This window comes from Suncus etruscus (assembly GCF_024139225.1).
Source record: "Suncus etruscus isolate mSunEtr1 chromosome X unlocalized genomic scaffold, mSunEtr1.pri.cur SUPER_X_unloc_1, whole genome shotgun sequence".
In the NCBI taxonomy this organism is placed as follows: domain Eukaryota; kingdom Metazoa; phylum Chordata; class Mammalia; order Eulipotyphla; family Soricidae; genus Suncus; species Suncus etruscus.
This window is the reverse complement of record NW_026060304.1, coordinates 2,176,189-2,194,047: the sequence shown is the minus strand read 5'-3', so window position 1 is coordinate 2,194,047 and position 17,859 is coordinate 2,176,189. Positions and strand designations below refer to the sequence as shown.

General features: G+C 43.5%; 1 protein-coding gene across 1 annotated transcript in view; it reads left to right on the top strand.

Moving 5' to 3' along the window:
* Positions 1-6,737, top strand: part of LOC126000525 (zinc finger protein 345-like) — a 291,551-nt gene extending 284,814 nt beyond the window's left edge. Inside the window, exon 8 of the mRNA XM_049767778.1 lies at positions 6,616-6,737. Within this exon, the coding sequence (XP_049623735.1) occupies positions 6,616-6,737 (122 nt within the window). The remainder of the gene's footprint in view (positions 1-6,615) is intronic.
* Positions 6,738-17,859: the final 11,122 nt, after the last annotated feature.

Below are 17,859 nucleotides of genomic sequence, written 5' to 3'. Positions count from 1 at the left end.
CTATTTCTGAGCAGACAGCCAGGAGTAACCCCTGAGCACAGCTGGGTGTGGCCCAAAAACCAAAAAAAAAAAAGAATCAACTTAAATGAATATTCATGAAATGCAAAGATTCATCATTGAAACTCTGGCCCATTGATAGTAGATGCAACAGGACTAATCTGGATTCATGCTCAAGAGGAGGACTAAAAGCTTAAGAAAATGAGACCATAGCCTACCATTGTCTCTGTGCAAAGAGAGAAACTCCTACCTAGAAACTAGGCTAAAAGGACATACTACTCTCAGATAACCCTTTAGCAGTGTTATTTACCATGTAAATCTGGAGCACCTCTTGGTGTGCCCCAGAACTAAAATGAAATGCATAAAAACAATATGTGTGTGTGGAAAAACTTGGTGTTTGGAGCGCTTCCAGACTCATGGATTGAATGCTCACTAACCTCTCTATTTGATATTTTAATTTGGACTCTCCCCACTGGTGGGGGATTCCAGATAGGGTTAAAGAATGAAAGTAATTATACAGTGCTTAATTAACCCAAGGCAGTTATTCAAAAGGCATTCATAAATGAAAGACTTTAGGACAAAGCTTTTATGTTGGAGAAAGCAATGTATGAGCTCTGAATGTTTTAGCTACATTATGTATTGCTGGATATCCAAAATGGTCAGCATGTGCAAAGCAGATTCCCTACTTCCAGCCCCATCCAAATCCCTCATTTATTTAAGTTTTATATACCTTATTGCGAAGTTCCAGGGCTGCAGGGCCATAGGACGAGAGGCTCAAACCTGCCAGGACCACGGTTACAATTTCAGCTGGAGTCCTGGTGGCTCAGCTGCCAGGTTGGGCCTTCTGCCCACCCCGGATGCCAACATTTAGCAATAACCCAGTGAAACCTAGAAGGAGAGGAAAAATGAAATCCAAGTGTACATTCTATTTCTCCTGGTGTCTGAGGCCTGCCACCGGCACCAGCAGACTTCAGAGTGTGGGTGGAATTCATGAGCCAGAGTTGTCCATAGAGAGCTTAGGTCCAAAGAAGAAAGAGAAAGGAATAGATAGAAAGCAGGCAATATCTCTTCGATGCTATTATCTCTGGACTCTGCTTGGTCACTATCCTAAGCTACCTTGCCAAGTTCCAAATTTTTTTCTTTTATATCCAGCATGGCAAGGGGCTATGTCCAGGGTCATGTGTATGTTCAATTTTCATTCAGTGGGGTCATCCAAGGATAAGTCAAAATGTAACTACCATACATTAACAGCTATGTTTTTGTCTGCTTTTCTGCACAAGAGCAAGAAGGCACCATCGAACACAATCTCCAGGGCCCAAACCCGGTAAGGTTCCCACCCAATAAGGTGGAGCCAAAGGATCATGGCCACACACATCTTCTAACCCACAACTCTAGCTCAGCACATAGTAAAACCACTATACAAGTATTGCAGTGGGGAAACAATGCAGGGCAATGCCACGCATGACTTAAGATGACCTGAAAAGTACCAACCACCTAGTTCGCCTCACGGATAAGAAGTTTAGAATTTCAACATGGAGGATGCTCAAGGAACTCAAAGTAAGTGTAGATCAAGCTGAACAAACTACAATGTTTTAACTCAGAACTGAAACAACACGTCTGAAAAACTCAGTAGATGAAATGAAAACCTCAATGAAAAGCCTCTCCAATGGAGTAACAGCAGCTGAGGACACGGTGAGTGAGGATGAAATACAGAACAACTCCACACAGCAGAAGTGATTGGAAAAGAACCTTAAAGCATATGATTAGACAATTAATAAACGGCTCAAAAATGTGAACAGATGAAAATAGAAGTCTTTGATAAATTCAACAGAAACAACATCGAAATCACTGGAGTCCCAGGGACCCTGGGAAATAACATTAAGGGGAAGAGTTGGAGGAAATGTGAGAAGAGGAAGAGGAGGAAGAAGTGGAAGAAGAATAAAAAGAAAATAGGCAGTGGCCAGAGGACTGGCTCAAGCGGTAAGGCATCTACCTTGCCCGAGATAGGCTCCGATGGACCGCGGTTTGATCCCCTATCATCCCATATAGTCCTGAAGGCCAGGTGCGATTTCTGAGTGCATACCCAGGAATAATCCCTGAGTATTACTGGGTGTGACCCAAAATAAAAAAAAGTGGAAGAAGAGAAAGAAGAGGAGAAAGAGGAAGAAGGAAAAGAGAATAAGGACAAAGAGGAAGATGGAAATGAACAGGAGGAGAAAGAAAAAAGAGGAAGAAGTAGAAGAGGAGGAAGAAGAATAAAAAAAGGAGAAGAAAGGAAAAAATGAACTGGATATACCGTATTTGCTGGTGTATAAGACGACTTTTGAAACAAAAAATTCAACCGAAAATTGGGAGTCCTCTTATACGCCAAGTATATCCTGAAAAACGTCTCAATATGCTGCTAAACGAAAATTATTTGGATATTGCCACGAACCGGATTTTGCAACTCAATCCTGCACCAATCACTGCAAGGCTGCTTGGACCACCTCTCTAACTTGGCCAATCCAAGCAGGCTTTTGATGCATGCAAATTGGACAATATTCTGGAATTGAATCTACACTGTCAAAAGCCTGCTCAGATGGGCCAGAGTCAGAGAGGAAGTGTATGACAGTAGAACCTTTGAACCTTTGCTTGTTGTGATTGGCTCACTGTGGTACATAGAGTTGCCGCACAGGAACGTTCTGTTGGATACAGCGAATATAGACCTAAACCTATGTTTTAACTGCAAAATTAGGGGGTCGTCTTATACGACTAGTCGTCTTATATGCCAGCAAAGATGGTATTTTAATTTCTTTTCTTGTAATAGTATCTTTGTTTAAGCACTGTGATTATAAACATGTTTGTAGTTGGGTTTCAGTTTAAAAAATAAAAAATAGGGTCCGGGCGGTGGTGCTAAAGGTAAGGTGCCTGCCTTGCCTGCACTAGCCTTGGACAGACCATGGTTTGATCCCCCGGTGTCCCATATGGTCCCCCAAGCCAGGAGCAACTTCTGAGCGCATAGCCAGGAGTAACTCCTGAGCGTTACTGGGTGTGGCCCAAAAACCAAAAAACAACAACAACAACAACAAAAAACCAGCTATCTTTTAATATTATATTTTACTGAATAAATACCAGTACTTTATTTAGACACCTTGCTTACTATGTTGTCCATCATTGAGTTTTTGTTTTTTTTGATTTTTGGGTCACACCTGGCAGCGCTTAAGGGTTACTCCTATCTCTACACTCAGAAATCACTCCTAGTAGACTCAGGAACCATATGGGATGCCAAGATTCAAACCACCGTCCTTCTGCATGCAAGGCAAGCGCTTTACTTCCATGATATCTCTCAGGCCACCACGATTGAATTTCTGTCATACAATGCCTTAACAATGCCTATTTTTATCATTGATATGCACTGTTTTGAATTTGCTTCTGGCCATAAATTTACTTATTTCTCTGTTCCATTTTCAATTTGAGACACTAGCTTATACTGTTGGTAATGAGGGTGCAATATTCATACAACTTTGTTTCATTTTAGCACAGTTTTTTTTCCAGGGTGATAGTTTCAGTTCTCATTGTCACTGTCAAAGTGGTCCCTTCTATAACATACATGCGCTGCGACACAATTCGTATCAAGCTTCTTACCGATGACTGGTTCTCCTGATTCTCATTTCCTTTATCTCTAGATATTCCTGTCATACTACCTTATTTTCCCTTTTATCCCACAAATGAGTGAGATACTTCTTTGTCTATTTCACTCACTCTGAGTAGAATTGCAATCCTCTACTTTGTATAAGACTTAGGTTCCTGCCAGAGCGGACATTTTTATTGAGTACAGAGACCACCCATGGGTGGTTCACAGTAAGTACAAAGCAAGGACAGATAACTCTGGCTCTCTGGAGCCAGTCCAACCCAGGTTTACATGTAAGACAGTCTCTGTTTTGGGGTAAATCCAAGTTGTCAATGAACAGACACAAAGAATACAGGGATGGTCTTTGGTTTGGGTAAAACAAGTGTAACCTGTAAGTATTCATGTGCTTATATTTATATATATCAAAATTATTTATTTACTCATTTGAACTCAGGCAATTGTGTTGGTTCCACATTATGGAATCGCTGGGATGATCACTGAGAGTTCATAAAAAATTAAAGAAGAAAAATAAAGTCATTGATGTTTTAGAGCAATAGACCATAAGGGTACCTTTATAAAACTTTTTATTTAGGGACCCCACATGGCAATGTTCAAATTTTTCTCCTGGTCCCCATGATATAATTACTCCTGGTTGCCTCAGGTACCCTATCGGATGCCTGAGATTGAAACCAGAATGGTCACCTGTAAAGCATGTTTTGCCCTGCACTATATCCTATAGTTCGAGCCCTAGATGGAAAATTACATAGCAAAATGGGCATTCATTTTTAGTTCTTTGGCAGTTTTGGAAGAAAGACATCCTCAGATCAGTGGAATAGACTTGAATTTTCAGAGACTGTTCCCCAGGCATATATTCGGCTAACGTTTGATAAAGGGGCAAGAAATTAAAAAAATAGAGCAAGGAAATCCTCTTCAGCAAGTGGTGTTGGCACACCTGGTTAGTCACTTGCCAAAGAGCGAACTCGGACTCCCAACTAACATCATGCAGAAAGGTCAAATTTAAATGGTTTAAAGAACTTGATATCAGGCCTGAACCATAAGGTATATAGAACAACATGTAGGTAAAACACTCCATGACATTGAGACTAAAGGCATCTTTAAGGAGAAAACAGCACTCTTCCAACAAGTGGAAGCAGAGATAAACAGATGAGACTATATTAAGCTGAGAGTCTTCTGTGCCTCAAAGGAAATAGTGCCTAGGATACAAAAGCGACCCACATAATGGGAAAAACTATTCACCCAATTGGGAAAATCTTATGTGAGCAAAGAAGTTCTTATGGAATAGAGATAGGAAAATTTTTATATTGCATTGGGGTCTTACACCCTGCACACTGGTCATAGTGACTGCGCTTAGGTTTCAGAAGATCAGACATTGACCATTCATCCCTGAACCTTGGAGTCATTCTATGGAAACAACACAGTTTCTACACCAGCATCAGGAATTAGACTTCTACAAGGGAAGATCCTATTGCTGTCCAGGCATTGCTTTACTCCAGAGTGGGTTCATTGACACGGGACAACTTGAGAACTCAATAACAGGAACAACCTGCTTTCAGGGCAGGGTTCTCTGCATTGCCACCTACTTATGAGATGAAATCAGAATACACTCTGCATCACACTTTGACTTTTGACAAAGGATCTGTAGAGAAACCAGGATCAATTACTACAGAAACCTGACAGCAACAACCGTGATTTTGAAAAGCTTTTATTGGGACCACAGAGAAAGACTTTGGGGTTAGACAACTTAACATGCTTGAAGCCTGAAGTTGGTCTGATGCCAGGATACTTCATGGAGAAGGTCTCACTGTTTTTAGGCCAAAGGTTTTTCTTTCTATTTTCCCCAAATTTTGCTCTGCCTATGCAAACAATAACAACCGCAATACACCATATTTATTGTTTTTGTCTCTTTAAAAAAGATAGCTTACTAAACCTCTGCTATTGCATTAATGAATTTATTAGTTACAATAAAGTTCACAAATATACTTGATAATTAGCTTTCTCCTCTTTCTTTTTTCTTCTCTTCCATTTTATTTTTTAGTTTTACTTTCTATTTACATTTTCTCTTTCTTTTCTTTTCTTTTTTGGTTCTTGGATCACACACGGCAGCGCTCAGGGCTTACTCCTGTCACTTCTGTCAGGGTTGAGGGACTATAGGGGAAGCCGGGATTTGAACCATTGTCCTTGTGCATGGTAAGGCAGAAGCCCTACCTCAATGCTATCTCTCTGGCCCCTTACTTTCCTTTTTTCTCAATAATTTTGCTTTTCCTTATAATGAACAAATCTATTATAATCAGTTCTGACAACTATGTGATGCATTTTCTTTAAATAAATTTTTTAAGAAAACAAAGTAAGTTGAAGAAAATAGTAAAAATAGTTTTCAATTTCTGGATATAACAAAAGAGGGAAGATTCAAGTTTGACTAATTAAAAGAAATAGATAAAATATTTAAACAAACTAATTCCAAAATATCTACATGAAACCTCTAATATCAAAGCCCAGAGAAAGTCTAGGGAGCTGGGACTCCCACAGGGTTCTCTGAGAGTAGCATGTCTTGTCAGCCTAGTTTCTCAACAGGAGTTACTCTCTTGCATTGAGACAATGGTAGGCACTGGAATCAGATTCTTAAATTGTAGTCCTCCTTGTTGTCTATGTAAACATTTCCATGAGATTATTATGTTACTGATCCTACCCTAATCTGTGATTGTGCCCTACCCTAGGGTGTGACCTTGTATTCTGGTCCCATCCTATATTTCATCAATATGAATATAAATCGGGATCTATTGAAATAAAGACAAGTGTTCATATCCAACAACCACAACCACAAACAACAGCCCTTTCACTAAAGTGGCCGTGAAATGTCAGTCCACAGCATGGACTGGACATGGAGAACCTTTCTGCTGACAATGGCCACAGATAAGTTTCCCAGTTGCTAGACTAAGAAGGGAAGTAGGCCCTTCAAGGAGTCCCTCCACTCCTGTCTCTGCCCACAGTTGTGCACTCAACGGTGGAGCTAGTGAAGTCTGGGACTGAGGTGTGGAAATCTGGGATATCAATGAAGATCCACTGGAAGGCATCCAGTTACACCTTCACCGGTTATGGATGCACTGGCTGAGGCAGATCCCTGGACAAGGGCTTCAGTGGAGGGGAAGGACAGCCCCTGCGGGTGGTGATGCTGGATACACAGAGGAGTTCTTGAGCAGAGTCACTCTCCTGCGGACATGTTCCCCAGCACGGCCGACATGGAACTGAGCTGAGAGCTGAAAGCCGAGAACACCACATTAGATACCTGGGCGAGAGACACAGTGAAAACTCACATCCTGAGTGTGTCAGAAACCTGAGGGAGATGCCGCTGTGCTGGTTGAGGAGATGACAGTGCTCTGATGCTTCTGGATTCCTCCTGCAGAGCCTTGGGCATAGAAACAAAATGTATTCATAAACTTCGGTTTTGTTTGTTTGTTTGTTTCTTTTGATTGGTTTTGGTTTTGGTTTTTGGGTCACACCCAGCAGTGCTCAAGGGTTACTCCTGGCTCTAAGCTCAGGAATCGAGGCGCTGGCAGGCACGGGGATGCCGGGATTCGAACCACAGTCCTGCGTGCAAGATAAACGCCTTGCCTCCATGCTATCTCTCAGGCCCCAGACTTAGGTTTTATTGGATTGGAAATACATGCTCTCTCTATATGATTTTCTAATTGCCAAGAAAAAGAAGTTTATTCTCACGGGAAGTACCAGAGACTCAACTTGTAAGAATGTGCTGGGTAATGGTAAGCTCATTTCACTTTAAATCTATTCTTCATAACTGGAACTTTTTTCAGTTCTGTTTTAGTGACCTTATCTTAAATGGCAAGTTAATGAAAAAAAGCTTTTTTAAAATGTTTTGGGTTTTTTTTTTGTTTGTTTTTGTGTCACACTCGGCAGTGCTTGGGGCTACTCCTGGATCTACACTTAAGAAATCGCTCCTGGCAGGCTGGGGGGGGGTGAATATGTGATCCCGGGATTCAAAGCACCATCCTCTGTATGCAAGGCTAAAGCTCTACATCCATGATATTTATCTGGCCCCCCCCAAAATGCTTTAAATTTTTCATTTGGTTTTTAGAGTTTGGGTCACTCCTGGCAGCGTTTAGGGGTTACTCCTGTTTCTACATTCAGAAATTGCCCCTGGCTGGCTCAGGGAACCATATATGATGCCAGGATTCAAACCACCATCCTTCTGATTTCAAGGCAAATGCTCTCCCTCCACGCCATCTCTCTGGCCCCAACTGTTTTAATTTTTATTTTCTCTCAAAAGCAATAATAATAATAATAATAATAATAATAATAACAATAATAATAAGTAGAGTGAATGTCAATATGAATATCACCTGGTGGACACCTTGAGAGTATCTAGAACAATTATAAAAGAAAAATAAGCTAATTGATGTTTCAGAGGAAAATGCTACAGTGAGGTGTTTTTTTATTTTTAATTATGAGAACAATGATGCAAAGAGGTCAAGGTAAAGATATAGTGGAAGAACAATCACCCATAAACAGAGTTCTCAGAAGAAATTCCCTTGATGACACCTAAATATTGAACTTACCTTCAAAGGACAGTAAGAAAAATAAGGTAGGGGCCGGGAAGGTGGCGCTAGAGGTAAGGTGTCTACCTTGCAAGCGCTAGCGTAGGGCGGACCGCGGTTCGATCCCCCAGCGTCCCATATAGTTCCCCCAAGCCAGGGGCGATTTCTGAGCGCATAGCCAGGAGTAACCCCTGAGCGTCAAACTGGTGTGGCCCAAAAACCAAAATAAGGCAGAATTCATGTACAATTACTTTGTCCACAAGTCCCAGACTGTAGTACATTATAACATTTCTTAGCAGTACACAAACCAATCTAAAGCTATGAAATTTATGATTCCTTAAACATTGAAGGCATAGTATTTTTTATATTTATATGCACATGCATCAGTGAGGTATTTTTAAAAAATTATTTTTATTGGTGCCCGAGGAGTGGTGAAGGTGGTAGGGCGTCTGCCTTGCACGCACTAACCTCGGAGGAATGGTAGTTCAATCTCTAGATTGGAGCGAATGCTGAGCATATAGCCAGGAGTGAGCCCTGAGAATCAAGGGTGTGGCCTAAAAGAACAAAACAACAACAACAACATATATAAATATATTATTTATTTATTTATTTATTGGGGCCACAGATGGCAGAGTTCAAGGGTTCAAGAGTTCGTCCTGCCCTGTAGACAGGCATTCCTCCTGCTGCCTCAGGGCCGCAGTAGAAAGCTGGGATTTTCCCAGATTCAGCACCTGCAATGCATTGGCCTTCCCTATGTCCCAAAGCTCCAGCCCCAGTTGGGAAGTGAAGTGGCAAATATGGGCATGCTTTTCCAGTCTTGGTGGGGGTATCCCCCTGGCTGGCACACATGGGGTCACCGGCTCTACTCTGAGTCAGTTTGCTCCTAGGCAGAGAGTTCCATCGCCTGAGTCAAGTCCAGAAATAAAAATTCAATTTCCAGCCAGGCGGTGGCAGGTAACTAGTCGGAGCCTGGCCCTTTAAGACCCTGACCGGAAGTAGTTTGACGTCACGCGACCGCCATCTTCCTTCTTTGTTGCCAGACCGCGAGGGGGAAGCGCCGGCCATCCGGCTCCATCCGCCGCCTTCGGCCCCCAGACTGACGGTTTCGGGGTCCCCGCGGCTGCCAGGAAGTCTGGGGGCCGAATTCCTCTGCGCGTCGGTCGAGGGGCCGCTCCAGCCCCGAGCTGCGGGTCTCGCCGGGTGAGCGCGGGGGGGCTTGGATCGGGCGCCCGGACCCTGCGGCCTGCGCCTCTCCTCGGGCGCCCCGCGCTCCCCGGGGATCTTGGGGTTCTCCTTTAGTTCGGGTCCAGGGCCTTAGCCGGGCTCTGCGCCCAGTGCTCCCTCCGCCCGCGCTGGCGAGAACTGCTCCGGGCTCGGCGCTGGTTTCCAGACGAGGAACATTTTCCTCCCCGAGTCCCGGAGCACTTTCCTCGCTCGCTCTGGGCTGGGGACCCGGCTTTGGGGGGTCTTGGGGAGGAAGAGGAAGGGAGTGGGTGCAGGACAGTCTTTTTGCAAGGGGTGCTGGGCACCCCAACAGCTCAGGGGCGCGTGGGTCCCTCCCAGGTTTCCACCTTGATCTGCCGCCTGCAGGCGAACGCCCCCCTCTGCCCTCCTCTGTCCCCCAACATCTGCTGAGCACCAGCAGGAGAGTTTGTCCCAGCGACTCCCAAGTGCGCACAGGTCACACCATGGTCCTTGGTAATGCTGTGGATGTTCAGATCATTGGGGGACAACAGGCTGTTGGGGCGCTCTCCACACGTTCCCTCCCAAGGAAGCTGCATCTGGAAGGAAGCTGCATGCTGCTCCAGATGTGCAGGATCCGGTTAGGCTCCAGCTAGACCCAGAACGAAGCAGCTGGACGGGGTTGTGCTCTCCCTGGTTGCTCACCCGGTGTTTGTTCTCCAGCAATGTGTGCCGTGGGCCTTGCTGCTGCTCTTCGGGAAGGATCCAGGCTGCAGAGGATGAGCCCTCAGCGTCTGATGTCCAGTCCCCAGGTAAGGGGGCTCCAAGAAGGACAGGGGAGGGGGACAGGAGTGCAAAGCCCCACAGGGACTGCATTACCAAGATATATTTGGAAGGATTCTGGGGATGGAGTGGCTCCTGGCACACCTAGCAGGGACTCTGGTCTCAGCAGTTTAAGGCCACTTTGACCTCGGTTTGGTGTCTTGTGCATTTATTCAAGGCCATGCATATGGTACTCAGACCCTTCCCGGGTCTCAGTGTTCGGGGTCACCCCTGGCAGGTCTAAGAACCTTTTGGATGCCAGGTTCCAGCGTTGAGCTGCTGCTAATATGGTCCTGGATGTAGGTGAGGAAGGAGACCTTGAGCCGATGATCTCTGCACGAAGCATTATTCCTGCCTTATCTGGAGAAAATCTCTGATTTATTTCTATTTTATGGCAACAACTGAAAGGATATTCTCCTCGCTTTGCGATCTGAAATATTATCCTCGAGGTAGAGGGGCGTGGCCATATAGGCTGCTGTGTATTCTGCCTGGGACGGTGCCTTCCATGCCAGTATGAAGCAGATAGTCTTCTTGTTCCAGCACAAATCTCTTTTGTTTCTGCTGCTGCTTCCATGCCAGGACGATCTCTGTGCCCAAGTTTACATATTCACTCAGGATTCTGCATGCGTGTCTGACAGTCTCTCCCTGGGATCCGTAATTCTAGAACCCTGATGAAGAGTTTTATGCTTTATTTCAGAGAATACGGCAAGGTCTATTTCTATACGTGTACTTCCCTACGTGTTTGGTTTGGTTTTGGTTTGGTTGCTTGGTACTTTCCATATATCTGCTTGTTTTGTTTTCTGTAGAATTTTGAGCCATTTGGCTGTGCTCAAGGCCTTTCCTTGAGTCTATACAGAGGGTTCACTGCTGGGAATTTCAGGGGGCACTGGCCTGTGCCTGAGATTGACTCCAGGTTGTCCCCCTCTGTGCCCTTCCTGGCACTATTGCTCAGGCTCAGGATATGCAGCTCAGGTCTTTTGTCCTTCACTCAGCAGTCAGGCTCCTTCATGCCACCACAATTCTCAGTAAACCGAGTTGCATTTCTAAAGGCTCCTTGTCTGCAGTCTTGTGGTTTGTGGTTCTCATTGGGGAACAGGGACAAAGGATCGTTTTGGAAGCCATAGTTGCTGGGATTCAGGTGTTTTTACATACACTGGGACATATTTGCTTGGAGTGAACTGTGAGTGTAGATAACCCAAAGCACATGTTTGATTCACTCACTAGACCCTCAATTTACCTTCTTGCTGCTTGTATCCCAAGCAGATGGTCTCTGGAGGCAGTAGGGATTAGTGTGTATTTTGCATTTTGAGCCACAATTCGAGTTGCTGTTTCAGCTTCTCTTCCTTTGTAGCCAGGGATTTAACCCAAGAGTGTTCAGTGAACCTAGTACAGAGATGGGCCATGTGTGATGTTTGCAAAGCCACACTTGCATGTACATTCTAGAATACAATCTGCATATCATGTTGGCAGATCAGGCTTTCTACCATAATGTCTGCTGGCCTTCCATTCTGGGTGCCCATTGAAAGAGGATCTAGGAGAGTTGGTTCTCATGAGGACATAAGGTAAAATCCCTGAGTCACTCTGGGGCACTGCGAATTCCTGTTCTCTCCTCAGTCCCCTGCATGAGCCTTGGCCCTAAACCCCTGTGTATGTGCTTAGGACATGGTCTCCTTCCCTGCGGTGGCTGTGAACTTCTCCCCGGAGGAATGGCTGTGCCTGGATGCCTCTCAGCGGAAGCTCTACAGAGACGTGATGCTGGAGACATATGAGCACCTGCGGGCAGTAGGTGAGAGCTGCCCTGGGGTCTCTGCTGTGGGCTACATCCTGGGGTTACAGGGAGCTGCCAGGATCAGGCTGGGATCTGGTTTCAACAGGGGAAGTGATTCTGCATAGCCAACTGTCAAGATCCCTCCCTCCCTGTTGTTCAGCCTTCCAACTCCTGACTTTATTTTCAGATGAGTCCAGCTTTCTATTTTTAAATGTCTCAGTGAAATCATATATTTTGTCAGGGTTTCCCTACCTGTGCCAAACTGGGTTTCATCCCTGGCTCTGTCGATGTACTCCTAAGTCTTCCAGATATCCTCCATGGGCACAGAGCCAATATCTGTCCCTGATTACTGTGGGTTTGGCCAAAAGCACATGAATCGTGGGATCTTAGCCTGACTTGCAGTGCTCAGAACTTTTCTGGACTCTAGTCAGTCTTTTCAGATTTTGGAGATCATCTTGGGTATCAGTGATGACTCTTGGCTTGCCCTTCTTTATTGTTACATGTTCATGAGACTACAGCATTGGAAAGCCACATAATGGGACCGGATATAGCATGGATGTAGGTATTTGCCTTGCATGCAGAAGGTGGGTGGTTCGAATCCTGGAATCCATATGGTCCCCTAGCCTGCCAGGGCCGATTTCTGAGTGGAGCCAGTAGTAACCTCTGAGCGCTGTTGGGTATTTAACCCAAGAGTGTTAAAACTCAAAAACCAAAAGAAAAGAAAAAGAAATAGCCACTTAATTTCTTTCCATGATTTCAAAGATCAACACAATAGCAGATCCCGAGGTTCTCCCAGTGCTTCCTGGGACATTTTATTGGGCAGTGATGATGTTCCTTTATACATAGTTCCATATTTCCCTGTATATAGAGCACATTTCCCAATCCTTTGCATCCTCTTCCTATCATGGAAAGTTTGACTTGAAACTTACGTGTTAAAATTTCCTACTAAACAAATCCAAGAAAGGATGGGCACAACTACATCTATATAAGGGAATACAGAATGCAAGTTATACCTGTTAAAGATATTATATCTAAAGAATACACAAAGAAATATACATATTCTTTTTTGTGTGTGTGTGTGGTTTTTGGGCCACACCCGGCAGTGCTCAGGGGTTATTCCTGGCTCCAGGCTCAGAAATTGCTCCTGGCAGGCATGGGGGTCCTTATGGGACGCCGGGATTCGAACCGATGACCTCCTGCATGAAAGGCAAACGCCTTTCCTCCATGCTATCTCTCCAGCCCCATACATATTCTTTTTAAGTCTATTGAAATACTCTAGGCAGGGAATAAAATTCAGACCACAGCTTCAGAGTGTGACTGGGCCTTGTGGAGTTTGAATAACGGCTCCCAATTGTAAAGAACAGTGTAATGTCCTCTATCTAAAGGTGTCTCAAAAGCAGAATCAAGTAGTGAGTTGCAGTCCGCAGAAAAGGGAGGTGGAAGAAAGGCTGCTGTCAAGAGCAAATTAACTGTGACAGCTGCATCTTCTAGCTGTCCTTTTGCTTTGAGAGCTGGCTTGGTGCAAGTTGGAGAGGGGGTATGTTCCATTTCCTCAGCATTAGGAGCTGAGGGTAAAAACAATTAAATAGGGAGAAATAACAGATCAGAGTGGGAGAAGGAAAGGATCCAAAAGGATTTGTAAAGCGTTTAGCGGGGTCGGGGTTGGGGAAGAGTTCTATTTGTAACAGTGGAAGGACTATTTACAATATAGGCATGTACAATACAGGTGGGCCCTAGACATAGAGGTAGCCATCACGCACAGTCATACATATATAGATGGTGAAGATCGATCCATCAGTTGCACTTGAAAAAGTGATCCGGGTGCAACAGATCAGAGTGCTTAAATAAGATCAAGCTGACCAGTCAGATGGAAAATTTTTCCATTTCAAGTAAAATTATGATTGGTGAGAATAAATGTTGCTGATGAAAGTGTTTTTGGGTTAGATTGTGCATAGAACACTTTTTAAACAATCACAATGGGTCTTGAGCATCTAGGTTCCTTTCCTGAAGCAAACTGACAACATGGGCATAATGGTATATGGCAATAGTAATCTAGGTTCAGTTGAAAATAAATTGCAAAACCTACTGAATGAATTAACACTGGAGCGTGAGTCTATTATGGCATTATGTTTAATGACAGTGGAGACTGGACGTACTTTTCCTACTGCTTGACCTTTCTGGAAAAGATTTTAGTGTTTGGCCATTAAGAATAATGCTGGATGAGAGATTTTTATAGAAAACTCATTAACTTTTTTTTTTTTTTTTGGTTTTTGGGCCATACTGGGCGTTTCTCATGGGTTACTCCTGGCTGTCTGCTCAGAAATAACTCCTGGCAGGCACATGTGACCATATGAAACACCGGGATTCAAACCAACCACCTTTGTTCCTGAATCCGCTGATTGCAAGGCAAATGCCACTGTTCTATCTCTCCGGGCCCGAAAACTTATTATCTTGATAAAGATTCTTATTTGGGGGGGGGTGTTCACACCTGGCAGTGCTCAGGGATTACTCCTGGCTGTCTGCTCAGAAATAGCTCCTGGCAGGCACGGGGGACCCTATGGGACACCGGGATTCGAACCAACCACCTTTGGTCCTGGATGGGCAGCTTGCAAGGCAAACGCCGCTGTGCTATCTCTCCGGGCCCTGATGAAGATTCTTTACACAACTGTTTTTCTGAGGGTTTTTCCTTCAGTGAGTGTGAATATTTTATCAAATGCCTTTTCTGGTTTGATACATATGATCATGTGCTTTTATCCTTTTAAATATGTGGAATATGATATTGATTATATACTGAACCATCCATGCATCCTTTAGATAAAACACTCTTGGACCCCAAGTAAAATTTTTTTGTATTTGTTTGTTTTTTGACCATACCTGATGACATTCTGGTTACTCCTGGCTCTGCCCTCAGAAATCACGGGGTGGGAGCAGTGCTGTTAGAGGTAAGGCCTTGCTCAAGGTAGCCAAGGACGGACCATGGTTCAATCCCCCGGCGTCCCACATGGTCCCCCTCCCAAGCCAGGAGCGATTTCTGAGCACATAGCCATGAGTAAACCCTGAGTGTCAATGGGTGTGGCCCAAAAACAAAAACAAACAAACAAAGAAGATATCACTCCTGGCTTGGTGGACTATGTGGGATGCTAGGGGATCAAGCCACCATTCCTCTTAGGTTAGGCATATGTAAGGTAAATGCCCTATTGCTTGTGCCACTGCTCTGGCCCCACCATGTTTAATCTTTTTGTTGTATTGTTGGATTCGGTTTGCTGAGATTGGACTAAAGATTTTTCTTGGTATTATCTCTGTACACTTTGGGAATGAGCGTGATACTCTTCTAGAAAGTATTTGGAGGATTCCCATCTTTTTAGGAACAATGGTAATTGGTAAGTCTTCTCTGTTTGATAAAATTCATCTGTAAAGTTTTATAATTACTGTTTTGATTTTATTGTGATAGACCTAATTAGGCCTCTACTTCCTCGTAATTCAGTATGGGGATGTGACATTTTTCTAGAAATCTGTCCGTTTCCTTTTGATTATCTACCTTAACTGAACACCATTGTTCAAAATAAGCTCTGAAGGGAAGGGGTAGGAAAATATAAGCTCTTGTGATGTCTTGGATTTATTGGGTTTCTGTAGTAATTTCTCCTCTTTCATTTCATTTTTTTATTTGAACACCTTGATTACATATATGATTACATGTAAAGAACACCACCCATCACCAGTGCAACATTCCCATCACCAATGTCCCAAATCTCCCTCCTCCCATCCCGACCCTCGCCTGTACTCTAAACAAGCTCTCCATTTCCCCCATACATTCTCAATATTAGGACAGTTCAAAATGTAGTTATTTCTCTAACTAAACTCATCACTTTGTGGAGAGCTTCCTGGGGTGAGCTGGAACTTCCAGCTCTTTTCTCTTTTTTGTGTGAAAATTATTATTGCAAGAATGTCTTTCATTTTCCTTAAAACCCATAGATGAGTGAGACCATTTTGCGTCTTTCTCTCTCTCTGACTTATTTCACTCAGCATAATAGATTCCGTGTACATCCATGTATAGGAAAATTTCATGACTTCATTTCTCCTGACAGCTGCATAATATTCCATTGTATATATGTACCACAGTTTCTTTAGCCATTCGTCTGTTGAAGGGCATCTTGGTTGTTTCCATAGTCTTGCTATGGTAAATAGTGCTGCAATGAATATAGGTGTAAGGAAGGGGTTTTTGTATTGTATTTTTGTGTTCCTAGAGTATATTCCTAGAAGTGGTATAGCTGTATCCTATGGGAGCTTGATTTCCAGTTTTTGGAGGAATCTCCATATTGCTTTCCATAAAGGTTGAACTAGACGGCATTCCCACCAGCAGTGGATAAGAGTTCCTTTCTCTCCACATCCCCGCCAACACTGTTTATTCTCATTCTTTGTGATGTGTGCCATTCTCTGTGGTGTGAGGTGGTATCTCATTGTTGTTTTGATTTGCATCTCCCTGATGATTAGTGATGTGGAGCACTTTTTCATGTGTCTTTTGGCTATTTGTATTTCTTCTTGGTCAAAGTGTCTGTTCATTTCTTCTTCCTATTTCTTGATGGGATTAGATGATTTTTCTTGTAAAGTTCTGTCAGTGCCTTGCATATTTTGGAGATTAGCCCCTTATATGATGGGTATTGGGTGAATAGTTTCTCCCACTCAGTGGGTGGCTCTTGTATCCTGGGCGCTATTTCCTTTGAGGTGCAGAAGCTTCTCAGCTTAATATATTCCCATCTGTTAATCTCTGCATTCACTTGCATGGAGAGTGCAGTTTACTCCTTGAAGATGCCTGTAATGTCCTGGAGTGTCTTGCCTATGTGCTGTTCTATATATCTTATGGTTTTGGGGCTGATATCGAGGTCTTTAATCCATTTGGATTTTACCTTCGTACATGATGTTAGCTGGGGGTCTAAGTTCAATTTTTTGCAAGTGGCTAGCCAGTTGTGCCAACACCACTTGTTGAAGAGGCTTTCCCTGCTCCATTTAGACTTTCCTGCTCCTTTATCAAAAATTAGGTGATTGTATGTCTGGGGAACATTTTCTGAGTATTCAAGCCTATTCCACTGATCTGAGGGCCTGTCCTTATTCCAATACCATGCTGTTTTGATAACTATTGCTTTGTAGTACAGTTTAAAGTTGGGGAAAGTTATTCCTCCCATATTCCTTTTCCCATTGATTGCTTTAGCTATTCGAGGGTGTTTATTGTTCCAAATGACTTTCAAAAGTGCCTGATACACTTCTTTGAAGAATGTCATGGGTATCTTTAGAGGGATAACATTAAATCTGTATAATGCCTTGGGGAGTATTGCCATTTTGATGATGTTAATCCTGCCAATCCATGAGCAGGGTATGCGTTTCTATTTCCGCGTGTCCTGTCTTATTTCTTGGAGCAGAGTTTTATAGTTTTCTTCACATTTTTAGTCAAGTTGATTCCAAGATACTTGAGTTTGTGTGGCACTACTGTGAATCGGGTTGTTTTCTTAATGTCCATTTCTTCCTTATTACTATTGGTGTATAGAAAGGGCATTGATTTTTGTGTGTTAATTTTGTAGCCTGCCACCTTACTATATGAGTCTATTGTTTCTAGAAGCTTTTTGGTCGAGTCTTTAGGGTTTTCTAAGTAGAGTATCATGTCATCTGCAAACAGTGAGAGCTTGACTTCTTCCTTTACTATCTGGATTCCTTTGATATCTTTTTCTTGCCTAATCGCTATAGCAAGTACTTCCAGTGCTATGTTGAATAGGAGTGGTGAGAGAGGACAGCCTTGTCTTGTGCCAGAATTTAGAGGGAAGGCTTTTAGTTTTTCTCCGTTGAGGATAATATTTGCCACTGGCTTGTGGTAGATGGCCTTAACTATATTGAGAAAGGTTCCTTCCATTCCCATCTTG